The sequence below is a fragment of the Papaver somniferum genome, chromosome 7, assembly GCF_003573695.1.
Source record: "Papaver somniferum cultivar HN1 chromosome 7, ASM357369v1, whole genome shotgun sequence".
NCBI classification, from domain to species: Eukaryota; Viridiplantae; Streptophyta; class Magnoliopsida; order Ranunculales; family Papaveraceae; genus Papaver; species Papaver somniferum.
In genome coordinates this window covers 135,337,201-135,351,079 of record NC_039364.1, presented here as the reverse complement: position 1 = coordinate 135,351,079, position 13,879 = coordinate 135,337,201, and the positions used below count along the sequence as shown (strand labels likewise).

Here is a 13,879-nt window from a genome sequence, read left to right as displayed (position 1 = left end):
CACCCCCTACATGAAAAACATACCTGATTTTTTTTTGGTAGTTGTTGAGTTACACTTTTTTTAAAAGCGACAAATTAGTTGTTGTAATTGGCTTATAGTTGTGTTCATACTGAAATACTTTCAGGCCAACTTTTCCAGACATCCCAGTGCAGTGTAGCGTTCTAGGTAAATCTCTGCTCACCTCCACCGATCTTCAGACAAACTTTGCAGGCTTAAGCATGCTTTGTCCCGACTACTCGACTTGGGTATAACAATTGCAGAATCATATCGCAGTGTCTCACTGAAGAAAACAAAAAAAATTGTCAATGTTAATACAAGTGAACGTTAAAATGCATATGCATATCAGTTATCTGCCATATCTTTCTCATCAACTCTCAGAGACTACTTGCTCCTTAAAAGCGAACGTACCAGACTCGATTTCAACATGGGCATTTGGTCTAGTGGTATGATTCTCGCTTAGGGTGCGAGAGGTCCCGAGTTCAATTCTCGGAATGCCCCAACGTATTTTTGCTCCTTTTGTTTTCCTCATTCCTGAGCTCTAAATAAACAATGCATGTTAGCTAAAGTGTAAAGTTTTTCAACTAAACCTGTCTATATAGAATATTTTATACCTCTCCCACGCGTACATGATCTGAAATTCTGAATATTCTATCACTAAGAAAAAGGTACCGTCATTATTTAGCAACACAATGATCACAAAGAAAACAAAGTAACAAATCAACTTTGGCAAAAAGATGGATATTAAATACTGTATGTTAAAGTAAAATGAAGTTGCCAAAAAGAAGTCATACCCAGCTATTGGCTTCTAGATCCTCAAACTTGGAGAGTTGCGTAAATATTCCATTGCTGCACACAAGTTCTATGGATAGTCCCACATCTTTAACTGTGGCCAATGCTGTTGAGCAACCAAATGTTGGTCCACAAAATTCTTTTCTTGCCTTGAGACTACTTCAATATATTATTCCCTGACAGCTTATAAAATAAGTTCCCCACAAACAATGATCAAAAGTCACCAAAGCTGCAAAGAGGGGTCTCTGATCATGTTATGTTAATTCTTTATAGATATGGTAGATTCTTCCGATACCATCTGAGAGAATCTCCCTACCAAACTAATCTGAAAAGGATTGTAACTAGTGATGAATGCATACCTTGTAATAACAGGAGAAAGTACTTGAGAAACAAAGAAAAGTTGTAAACACTTTTGTATTTGAATTCTGGGGCAATTAGGAAGGAGGGGAAAAGAAAAAGAAAAAGAAAAAAAGAGAGTGTTGATGCTGTTTTCATAGAAACTCTTTGTGTCATTTCTAAAGATAAAGGTGATCAAGAATAAGACACACAATGTTCAAAACAAAAGAAAAAAAAAACTTAAGAATCAAAGAAACAGAAACTAACAAACAATTGCACTGGTACTGCAAGAGACTTGAGAGAGAAAGATATGTCTAGATTCAGTAACACAGTGATAGGTTTACTGAACTTATTAACTCTACTAGCATCAATACCCGTATTAGGTGCAGGTTTATGGATGGCAAGAGGTACTAGTACAGCTTGTCAAGAATTCTTGAGAACACCACTTCTTTTCATTGGTTTTATAGTTCTCTTAGTTTCTCTTGCCGGTTTTATTGGAGCTTGTTTTAGGATAGTTATGGCAATGTGGATATATCTAGTAGTGGTATTTATCTTGATGGTTACTTTTTTGTCATTTATAATATTTGGGATCACAGTAACTAGCAAAAGTGGAGGAGGATTTGAAGTACCTGGTAGAGTATACAAGGAGTATAGGCTTGACCATTACTCTCCATGGATGCGCAATCGTGTGATGAACCCTCGCGATTGGGAAACCATCAGGAGCTGCATTTTGAGTTCAAAATCTTGCTCAAAAGTTACTTCTTGGACACCTCTTGATTATCTCCAACGAGATCTGTCTCCCATACAGGTTCTTATTTCTTCCAATTCTTCTTTCTGTGAAGCAATCTGGACCATTTTTACACTGGCTTTCCGAAGTGGCATCTAACCTTAACTGAACTTTAAAAACTTGAGATGCAAACAAGTATTATGATTAGATAGTTATCCTTTCAAAAAAACCTTTTTCGAATAACCTTATATGAGATAGTTTCAATTAGCAGCTGCAGTTAATACTATAATGCTCAAATAAAAATAGTTTACTTGCACCAAATTGCTAACCGCGGTAACAAAAACACGCAGTCTGGCTGTTGCAAGCCACCAAGTTCATGCAATTACGCAATGGCTACAACATCAGGTCAGGACCAGGACTGCTTCAGGTGGAACAACGCTCAACCACTCCTATGCTATGAATGTGATTCGTGCAAGGCAGGGCTGTTAGAGGAAGTGAAGAGAAGCTGGAACAAAATTGTTGTCCTTAACATCGTTGTGCTTCTCTTTCTTATAGCCCTTTTTTCAGCCGCATGGTGTGCTTACCAGAATGTCCAGCGAACAGAGACCGATCACCCCTATGGCGAGAATCGTATTACAAAAGCCCGTCCCAGATGGGACTACTACTGGTACTTCAACTAGCTAGTTTTATATATATTATTCTCCCATTTACTCATTCCTTATTCCACTTGATAGAGCTTTAGAAAACCCTAATTTGAAGATCTTAGTGTATTAACTAATTTTCCTAACTGATAAGAGATGCCTTTTAATCGATCCTTCTTCTCAGGTGGAGATGGTGGAACGAAAGAAAAGAACAGATTTATTAGCTAGCTGGAGGCTGGAGCTGTCTGTACACCTGTCTTTAGTCTAGGACATGGGCTCATTCTGCAATGATGATGAGGATTTGGAGAGCAATTTCCGACATGTATAATCAGGGGTATTTTTGATTAAAATAATCTTTGTAAGCAATTGGGCACTTCACTTTAGAGCTCAAGTATGAGCCTGTTTATCTAAATTCAGAATTTTCTGAAGCTTACTCACTTCTAATTAAAATCCTGCTTTCTGTGATTTTGTCGTAAAATTCAAAACTAGGAGCGAGCACAACCTCAAATTAAAAGAAAGCATGTAGATGATAGAACCTGTTTTGTTTGTGTAATAACTGCATCTTTCATCTGTTGTTTCTGGGAGTTCCTGAGAAGTATTTCATATTAAGAGAACGTTGCAAACATGTTTACTAGAGATTTCCCGAAAGAAATTGATTGTGTGTTACAAAACCTAAATAAAGGTAATTTCACTCTAAGCTGCCTGCCAGGTCTTTTTACAGTTTAATCCCCAAAAAAGGGTGCTAGTGCAAAGTTTTCACATATTCGAGCCATTCTACCTCCTGCTGCTAGTGCAGATTTCACCCTCAAGGAAACACACTACAACCTAAATTACTTCCTAAAAGGATGGAGGATGATATTATACTCATCTCAACAACCATAGTTAATACCACACTTGCTCTCAAGATATACTATAATCTTCATATCAATCTAGCTTCCAGCTAATCAATTCAGTTGGTACCAAGTGGAGGCTGATTCTGGTAATCGTTTCTGCAAAACCACTACCAGGCTATCCAATTGATTAAAAGTACCAGGAAATCGACCAACATTGATTAGGTTAACCCATAACTATTATATGCAATTTGGGTCATTCAAAGGTTCATTTCAACAATTTCTATCGTTATAGCCTGTTAAGATCATATGCCCAATGTCACAAATGATTTCATGTTAACTGAAATCCTAATTCGAAAAATTCTACGACCAAAAGCAGTTAAAAGAGAAAGAGAGCAACTTAGCTTAATGGGAGATTTGAGAACCGGAACCATCGATCCAAAATATGTCTTCAAATCTGAATTTTTTGACTTCCTGGGGATTAGGTTAATTTCCCCTAAAGGAGAGCGGGAACTATTTCTAGGGTTTAATGTATTGCGCCGCGAGCGACAATGTGGTATAACCTGATCCCAACGGACATTAAGTTGCACAGCACACGCGTATATTTAAGCGCCAAAATTTTGCGCCAAAAATTACTACTAATTCCGGCCGATGTGTGGGATTGCTGGAACAGTTTTGCGGCTTCTGCCAAATAGAGTTTTTCTTGAATAAAAAATGCAAATATATTTCTTTTGTTAAATCATTTTTCAACAACTAAAAAAAGAACTTACGTACAAAGCCAACAACAATAACAGTTTCAAAGAAACAAACAAAATAAAAACCAAAAATTATGTAGACCCAGTATGCTACTGAGTGAGGACTGAGGCTGGGGAGATTCTAATCTTATATCCACTCAGTTAATTGCAAGAAATTTGACATTCGCTTCCGAATGGACAATTAAGAAACACTTACTTTATTTATTTTTGTTATCAAAGATTCAATGTTGATCAGTCAAGTAACTAAGCAAGGTTAACCAAAAAGAAGTTGGAGAAGATAATGAGGGACTTTCTTTCGAATGATAATAAAGGAAAAAGAAAGATTCATCCTATCAAATGGAGGGCTTTATGTAGGAAGAAGAAGTTTGGTGACTTAGGTATCAAAAATTTGAAAATGACAAATCAATTTCTTCTTGCTAAATGGTTTTGGAGGTATGCTACTGAAAATGATGTCCTTTTAAAGAAAATTGTGAATGAAAAGTATGGTTTTGGGGATGTTATTTGGTCTCCTAGTATACCAAAATGCACTTATGGGAGATCTGTTTGGAGAGCTATCATGAAGACCAATTGCACTTTCTTGAAGTATGTAAGATTCAAGGTGAATAATGGCTCTCTGGTAAGGTTCTGGCATGATAATTGGCTTTATGAGCACCCTTTAAAATCGTGTTATCCAAATTTATTAGTTGTGTCAAGAGCTAAGCAGTTTTCTGTGGCTGAAATGGCAGTGATGAATGGTGATTCTTTAGTCTGGAATTTTCATGTTCGTAGGAGATTAAACAAAGCTGCTAGATTGGAACTTAACTTATTGTCTGCTGATCTGAATTCTTTCAGATTTAATCATACATGTGATGATGAGCTTTATTGGCCTTTAACTTCGACTAAAATATTTTCTGCCAGCTCTGTTTATGACAAGCTTTTACTGGAGAATGATGAGCCTTATGATCCTGCAATTTTCCAGTTTATATGGAGTCTGAAGTGTCCTCCTAAAGTTGGTTTCTTCTTATGGCTTATTGCTCATGGGAGACTGCCTACTAGGGATATGTTGTTAAGAAGAAGAATTGATGTGCCGGCCAATTGTCTGTTTTGTACTGCTACTGAAACTACTCCACACTTACTTCTGCATTGTGAGTTTGCAAGAAAGGTATGGGATTTCTTATCTACTAAGTTGAATTGGTTGTTTGCAATGCCTATGGATACTGTGCCTGCTTTGCAAGCTTGGCAGCTGCATTTCTCTGACAAAATGAAGACTGAAGTATGGAAGTTGGTGCCTGTTGCTATAATTTGGTGTATATGGAAAGAAAGAAATGGTAGAGTCTTTTGTGACAATCATAATTGTTGTTGCTAATAAGGTTCTTTATACCTTGTTTACTTGGGCTCTTGTTTTTAAGGATTTTGAGAAGGTAGATGCTAATGAAGTGATGAGGAACTGGAGTGTAATTTATTTTGACATTACTTAAAGTGATATTAGTCTGTTTTTAGCATTTTTTTTCTTATTTTGGTTAGGGTGGTATAATCTTTTTATACCCTCTTTTTTTGATCAATAAAATCCTTTCTTTGTCGATTAAAAAAAAAGGGTTAACCAAAAAAATTTAAACATTCTATCGGAGTTGTGTTGTCTTTCCTCCGGAATGATTAGAAAAGCAATAGCAACTCCGCGACTTTTTTATCAAGAAACGTGCAAAATATATACTAGTAGCCTTCTGATGTTTGAAATGTAATACGGTATAACCTTTTACCTTTCTTGGCCATTGATTGGTAAACCGTAGCTAACAACTATCATATTATTCAACTTGAACTTAGAATTATGACTTTTACATGCTCAAAATGACTGACAATAGGGGCCATTTTGGTTCCAAGATCTATCTCTTCACCGCACATTTCATTTTCCGTTTCCAAACTTTTCTACATATTCCTGTTTTCAAACGAATAATCCAGAAAGGTCAAAAAAATTTACCCCATATGAATTTGTCTAATGAAATGGTCCATTGGCCTCCCCCAATACACCTCTTAATTTGCCGTTGTGTAATTTTCTTGACATTTTCATTTATTCATATGTGATGTGAAGAAGACATTTTTGTTTTCGATCGACATAGAAAGCTCAAGGACTTGAAAGATCCAGGGTTTTAATCAGAATACGCAGAACACTTAAAAACCAGTCATTAAGGATAAACTTTTCTTTGTAGGTTACTTGATAAGACATGCACCAGATATCAATTAATACTGAGCAAAGAATTCAATATATATACTTGTTCAGACAGTGTGATCATTTTCCATAATGCTGGTCGTGAATCTTGATCAATAGTTGTCACTTCCGCTGGACCAGTGATGTTCATGGAGGTGGGGAGGGAAGAAGGCGTCAATATGGAGTGGGGAAAAAAGTCTTTGCCTGGGGGACCAACGAAGGACTTTTCTAATTGGTGTACATGTCTAGGCATGTTGGTAATGACTTTTTGGGACCTTGTAGTACGTTAACAATAAGTTAATAACGTAGATAGTAGTCGCCCTAGTGGGCAATCTAGCTATATTTATTTGAAATCGTTGTCTTAAGCCCCGTTTGGGATTTCTTTTTCTTCATCCAACCAATTTGCAACAAACTTTCTTGTATAACGGTGTTTGGTAGATATATCTCTAAGTGCTTTTCTCGAAACGCATGTCTGTTTTAAACCTACTCTGGTCGATTTCTATAGAAAACTTGTCAGCTTGTCAGTTTTGCACCCATTATAGAGCTGGCAAACAATCAAACTGGCCTGATTAAGTGGCAAATTTACCACTTAGCCAGACCAGGTCAAGTTTCCACCGAGTGGTCGAGTCTCGACCGTTCGATTTAGTGTAGATCTCCCAGTGTAGTCTTCACTGCTAGGTAATCTTTTGATTTTTGTTTTACTTCTTTTCTCCACTTTTTAGTTATTATACCAGATTTTTATTATACAAGGGTCCCACAAAATATTATATAATCTTTATTAAAATTTAATAAATTCCCCACCAAACATAAAATAAGGGTCCCACAAAACACAATAAAATATATTACTTTAATAGGAACTAGTTTGCCATGCCACATGGCATGACAAAAAAACTTTTATACCTCTCGCAATAGGAACATGCCTCTGGAGTAGCTTTTAAAAGCTGTAAAAGTAGAAGTTGTGGACCCACTTAAGTCGGGTTTGGTAATGTTTTTATTTTTCCAAAAGCACTTTCAAAATCTATATATGTCAATAATTTTTGAAATTGATGTTTGATAAAAGAAGACAGTGACTAAATACAACCTATATAAAATTAAATACAATCATTTTAAATATTGTGAATCTTAAAAATGTAGGTAGAAGAAACTCACCCATCTTCTTCATTTGGGTAATGGCATTCCAGATAACCAACATCATTCTATTAATCTATTTCTTATCAAAAAAATAAAAATAACCAACATCATCGCTGGTTCGACCAAAGAAGGGAAGATAACCACAGATAAGAGGGAAGAGAAGATACTTTTAGTATAGAAGTTCACTTAATTGATTTACACTAATGGGCGAGGAGATTTAAAGTTTTTTCACCGTTAGATGCAACAGTGCATGATTTTGTTTTTTCTAGTTCTCTTTAAATCTTCATATGGATGTTTTCCATCAAAGAAAATTTGGTTCTAAAATACATATATTTTTTTTTTGAAATCTGGGAATCATTAATTTGAATCAAATTCATGGCTTGTGATCGCGTTTTTCGATCAAAGATTTTAAATTTTTGACGGAAACTTAGGGTTTACTTGTTGTGGAGCTTGAATAAAATCAATTGTCATTTCATCGGATCAAAAATTTGGTTTGAGATATGAAACCAGAAAGATTTCTACGTTGTATGAACTCGTGATTTTATCTTCAAAATTCTATTCCGGTTTAGGAATTTTTTAAAAACGTATTTAAGGAAGATGGGGAAGATGGTCAAGAGTGTTGTTTACCCACATCAAAAAGGTTACCAATAATTTGGCAGGGTTGCATTTAGTCATATTCTGGGTTATATTTAGTCACCGCCTAAAAAAATATCAAAGTGCTTTTTATCCAATGCATTTCTCAAATTCCTCAATTTTTAAAGGTTTTACATAAATACCAGCCACACTTTCCTAAATGCCACCCACAACTAAAAATAAAATAGTTTTCTACCTAAATTAAAGTGGGTAATAAAACCTCACGTTCACCTTAAACTAAAACAACCACAGCCAATCTAGCCGAGGCCGCCGCCACCGCCACCATCAATTTACTACACATAACATAACCATGTACGACATGAAGATCTTAATAATCTATTCCAGATGGAAGTTTATTTTTTTTATCTTAATCACAATTTTAATTCTTGAATTAAAGTTAGGCCTCAATTTTATATTGTTTGATCGACTAGGTTTTATGAGAGAAACAAATTAAGTTTCGATTTTAATCATAGTCACGACTCTTGATCACATGTTCGATATCGGGAATCTCTTATGTCCATAAAAACTTGTTCGATCTCAATATAGGAAGGGATTTCCCGATTATATATAACTTGGTACTTGGAAAATGTGTAATAAGATCGCTCGATGCAAACTTTAATCCAACAAAAGAGAAAGACGAAAGATGAGAAATCCATGGAGACGGCATATGCAGTATTATGAAGAGGAGGACGATGGAGGAGGCGGTGGCTGTTGTGTGTTAGAAGAAGGTAAGTTTTCGTTACCCATTCTAGATTGGGTCGATATCTCTATTGTATTTAGATTGTGGGTGGTATTTAGAAAAAGTATAGGTGGTATTTAGGTAAAACCATTTTTAAAAGCCGAGGAGGAAGAGCTTTAAAAGTTACAAAAACATAAGTTTTGGTCCCACTAAAATTTAATGCTTGATTTATCCTTTTTGTCGCAATTTTATTTTGTAAATGGCAAAAATTACTCTTAAATATATATACAATCAATTTTTTTATTTCTTATATTTTACTAGGGCTTTGGTTCGGAATGTTGGCTTCATTCGATTAGTTATATAATTGTAAATCATACTCCTTAGGAGTTCAAAGTGGAATAAGACATCGTTACTGTGACGATTTCGCAATACTATGAATTTGTATCATGCATATTACTGTATATTATTAGTTGTTAGTGTGATGGACCTGATGGCCGATCTATCAGCAATGGAATTGACAATGAAACATTTTTCCACCATTGTTTTTATGTTTCTGAAGTTGTAGAATGTCATGGTCCTATTGTTATACCGCCAAAGTATCACTTATCGTTTTTCTACCCATTGCAATCATTCGATGATGTTTGTGAATGCAGTTCAATTATTTCGATTTACTACAAATAGTATTCCTACTTATAATTAAAGCGAATCTCCAACAATATTATTATTTCGTATACGTTAACCCAGAAAACTCAACTACATTCGTGTCTCCCAGTAAAGAAATCCCATGGTTGCTCATCTTTTCCCGTCATTCGATTTTAGGATCCCTTTGTCATTGCTTGAATAGTTCTATCATTTTTTTTCATTTGGGTTTATCAGTGTAACCTTCGCAGAAAATTAGTGCAGTATGTTAGATTCTAGTTGTACTGAACGGCTGTTAAATCTAAAATGTGTTCCAATTATGGTAGCCTTTTTAAATTCCTATTCCGTCAGCGATCAACCTAGGAGGGAGGTACTGTATTTCCAGGGTATTTTTTGGTCCTCTTTTATGTTCTTGGTGTATGGAAATTTTCAATAAACTCTCATTAATCATAAATTTTGCAAGAGATATGTGAAAATCTGATTGATATTATCAGATTTCAACCAAAGATTGTGAAGTAATACATGAAAAGGTGCTATGTGATCATTCTATTTTAAAATCCTACATGAAGGATGTGCCAATCAAATCCTCATACGGGTATCAGTAGGCATAAGCTGGTCAATCAATGGTTCTTCATTTTCTAATGCAGTTTGTTTCCTCGAATATAATTCAAAACCAATCACTTCCTCTTGGAGTCTTAGGATCCAGGGTGGGAAAGTATGGATCTTAAAAACGGCTTCCCTTCAGATTTCGTGTCATTAAAACTTTTGCTTATTGTCAGAGTCCTAGACAATAATACTCTATAAATCTAATGCGAAGGCTTCTAACGATCCACGCCATAAACAGTATACCAAAACCGAAATGGTTGTTTCTCGGAAATGTATTTTTATCTGACATTTCCCCAAAAAAGAAAACAAAAACATAAAATTTTTGGTATGCATGCACCGTATGAAGAGATGTAATTTCAAGTTTCATATAATATAAAGAATAAGAATATTAATCAGGAATCCCCAATCCATTTGATACCAACTTGTACATGACATAGTCCAGATAAGAGGCCGAAACTCTACTGCAGAAGTAGCAATACAGTTATAAAAATATTTAAATATTCGGCAATAACAATGGAACCGGCGCTTTCTTAAAAAACTCATTAAATCTTAAATCTGGGGCTTAATCTCAGCCCTTTTTTATATGCTAAAAATGTAGATTGAAAAACTTAAATCTAGACCGTCCTTTATGTGTCCCAAATATAGATAACCATCGATATGGAAAAACACCATTGTCTAGGCTACAAAACAAAGCTTGGCTAAGTTAGGCTAGATAAAGAGCGGCCGAGATTTGTCTAGGAGGGATAAATCTATGTCCATGGTTTTTTCAACTAACCATTATAAATACTTTATTAATTAGTGTCCTATTAATTGCTCATGATGAATTATTAATTAATTATCATGATAAATGTTCATTTAATGAATCTAATAAATACATATATTTATTAATAAATAAGTTTATTAAAAACTACATATATATTGATTGGTAAAGAATTTGGTACTGGCGAGTTCCGAACTGAGGTAACTGGTATCATCACCCAATGACTTTACCACTGTACTACCGTGATCACGGTTAAAAATTATATTAATAATTTTTAATGGCGGTAGTGAAAGAAGCAGTGGGTGGTGGAATCAGTGGCGGATATTTGTGAGTGGTGGAGGTGGTAACATTACTGGTGGTGGAAAAAATAGTGGGTGTGGCTGGTTTTTACGTACGATGGTGGATGTTAGTGAATAGTAGTGGATAATAATCGTTTGTGTCTTTACAAAATGGGCAACATTTTATTGTGATAGATGTAGTTGGTTGTTTTCAGCACAACTGGTAAGGATAAAACACAAATATTTTGAGGAAGATACTAAATCATATAAGACAATATGATCATAACCGCTGGATCACCCAAATGGGATACCAGCTATTTATAGTACCCGATCGAATAAATCACGATTTTTAGTATTAAAATATAATTGATTACATTTCCAGAATACAAAACAAAGTTTGGACAAGTTAGGCTAGATAAAGGACGATCAAATTTATACTTGCAGAATATAAATTTACCGATATAAATGATCACGTCTAATTAAAATTTAATAATAAATGTTCAATTGATATTTCATAATAATTTTTTTTTAATTAATCAAATGAATATATTTTTGTTGATACCGAATATATTTATTTGATATTAACCATATCAGTAAGCATTAATGGTGGTTGTGACGGTGAGCAGTGGTGGGGATAATGGTGGTGGGTATTGGTGAGACTGGTGGAGTGGTGACGATAATGTGGTGGTGGAAGAAACAGTGGTAGTAGGGTGAGAAAAGGGGTCCTAAGATAGGTAAATTAAGCACTAATGGTGGTTGTGATGGTGGGTGGTGGTGGTGGATCGGCAGTGGGATAATGGTGGTGGGTATTGGTGAGACTGGTGGAGTGGTGACTATAATGTGGTGGTGCAAGAAGTAGTGGTAGTAGGGTGAGAAAATGTGTCATAAGATAGGTAAATTATTTAGTCACTCTTGGTTAATTTTTTTTTTTTGTTTTAATTTGATTTTAGTTTTCAAATTACTTTTTTTTTATTTTTTAAAATTAAAGCAATTTTTAAAGGCCAGATTTTTTCAAAAAAAGAAGATGTTGTGATTTTAAGATTTGCCGGGTAGGGGGCAGGAAGAAAAATGAAACCTATAAAAAAAATTGACCAAACATAAGGCTACACGCGAATTAATTGTAATCGGTTCAGTTTCTCACATCTCTCTTTATTCCCCTTTATTTCTCCCCTTCTTCATGGGATTACGCAAGGCTACATGTGAATTAATTGTAATCGATTCAGTTTTTCACATCTCTCTTTATTCCCCTTTTTTTGTCATGATTTCTGTTTTTGTCATTTTTCCCCGACTTCGTGTAATTATGCATGTTTGAAAAATAGTTCATGATAATAGGTAAAGAGACAATAAAAGAAATGGATCAAGAACTAAATATATTATAAATTTTAGGAAAATGAATAAACATAAATCTATGTGAAATGGGAACCCAACAATTTATATCAAAGAGAAAAATTAAATTCTAATGCTAATAGATTTTACAAGCTTAATCTAATTGATTATAAAGTAATTTTAGGTGTTTTTCTTTTTGTTACAAGTTTGGTGAATGATATTTTTTTGAAGTAGTGAACGAAGTAATGTTCTACTGCCCATAGGATTTTCCCTAACGATTAACTATGTTTGTCCCAAAGGGTTGTATGACTTACATACATAATATTAAAAGATTCGAGGATAAAGACATGTTTATTAACCAACTCCTAAAAGCATTTATACCTGGATCGATCTGTTCGATTCTTCTCAAACAATTACGACATGTATGAATTGGTGGATACATTTGAAACACATATCCTTACCCGTATTGTTACGGCACAGGTTGAGACCTAGTCCCTTATAATATAGATTCTTTAAATATTATTATATTTTATTTGGAAACTGTTTGATGATATCATTTCATTTAGTTTATCAAAAATAAAAATAAAAACAAGTATTAAATAATTACTTAATTTTAGTTTGATTTTTTGTTTAAAAATTATATAAATACATATATATTAAAAAGCGGTTAAGTAAAAAAAGAATTTAACATTCATAATAAAAGTAATAATTAGTAAATTTAAGGGATCTAATGTCATTATTAAATAGATAATATTCAAATAACAAGTACAAAAAATCAAGATCGGCATACAGCCTTGGTTGGTAGCCTAGCAAAAATCTTGGCACCAACCCCTTTTTGAATTGCAATCCCTAATCTATGAAAAATAAAACTACCAAAATCACTACTAGCATCGTTGCTAATTAAACAGTTTTTCAAACGCTTGAAAAAACACAAAGTATCTTCTCCAAGTTCCCCTAAGGTGGAGAAGGCTAGAACACACAGACTATAACCATGTGAAACACATTTGTCCAAGTACTTAGTGCATTTACGCGAAACATCACTAGAAATAGCTTTACGTGGGACAAATGAGCGAATACCTTCATCAGTAAAGGGCGAGACACCTGTGACATCCATACAAACATCCTGACTATTTTCCTAATTAATAACAAGGATATCAACAGGCCGTAAGTCTTTGTCATCATCCGAAAAAAAACCCCAGAGAAACTTCCTTACGCGCAGGCACATTAGCTTTGTAACAAATGTCAGTGATTACATCACGTACATGGTTATGTCGGAACTTACTTCCCACATCCTTAGAAAAATGAAGCGCATGATCCCCAAAGACATCCATAGATCTGTTACAACTCGAGCTAGACCATTCTCAACAAACAACGGGATATCGGGGAGATAACAAAGAACATCACGAAATTGTCTTGGTCCAAGGCATTGATTAAGCCCACTAATTGGTACAAGAAAAAATTAATCACGTGCATGCTTAATACGGTTGCACTGCCGTAAAATGGAGTCTCTTGCATACATAGAAAATTGTTTTGTAAGTGACTGCCAGGGAGTGCATGAAAGGGGTGG

The 13,879-nt window shown here is 34.7% G+C and overlaps 1 protein-coding gene, 1 long non-coding RNA gene and 1 other non-coding gene across 7 annotated transcripts; 2 read left to right on the top strand and 1 right to left on the bottom strand.

Annotated features, from left to right (window-relative positions):
- Window positions 1-42: 42 nt before the first annotated feature.
- LOC113298513 lies at window positions 43-1,890 on the bottom strand. 4 transcript variants are annotated; one of them, XR_003334207.1, is made up of 5 exons: window positions 1,755-1,883; window positions 792-965; window positions 612-654; window positions 409-538; window positions 133-280 (listed from the first exon to the last, which is right to left on the bottom strand). It is a non-coding gene; the product is annotated as an uncharacterized LOC113298513 (long non-coding RNA). The 4 variants fall into 4 exon arrangements; XR_003334206.1 differs by lacking the exon at window positions 612-654 and having other exon boundaries at window positions 43-280; XR_003334209.1 differs by lacking the exon at window positions 612-654 and having other exon boundaries at window positions 43-280; window positions 409-531.
- On the top strand, window positions 427-498 carry TRNAP-AGG. The gene has a single exon. It is a non-coding gene; the product is annotated as a tRNA-Pro (tRNA).
- On the top strand, window positions 1,138-2,958 carry LOC113298512 (tetraspanin-6-like). Of its 2 annotated transcripts, XM_026547279.1 has the most exons (4): window positions 1,138-1,532; window positions 1,722-1,933; window positions 2,203-2,519; window positions 2,678-2,958. In XM_026547279.1, the coding sequence occupies exons 1-4, from the start codon at window positions 1,436-1,438 to the stop codon at window positions 2,715-2,717; spliced, it is 666 nt and encodes a 221-aa protein (XP_026403064.1). In that variant the 5' UTR covers window positions 1,138-1,435; the 3' UTR covers window positions 2,718-2,958. The 2 variants fall into 2 exon arrangements, with proteins under 2 accessions (XP_026403064.1, XP_026403062.1); XM_026547277.1 differs by having other exon boundaries at window positions 1,138-1,933.
- Window positions 2,959-13,879: the final 10,921 nt, after the last annotated feature.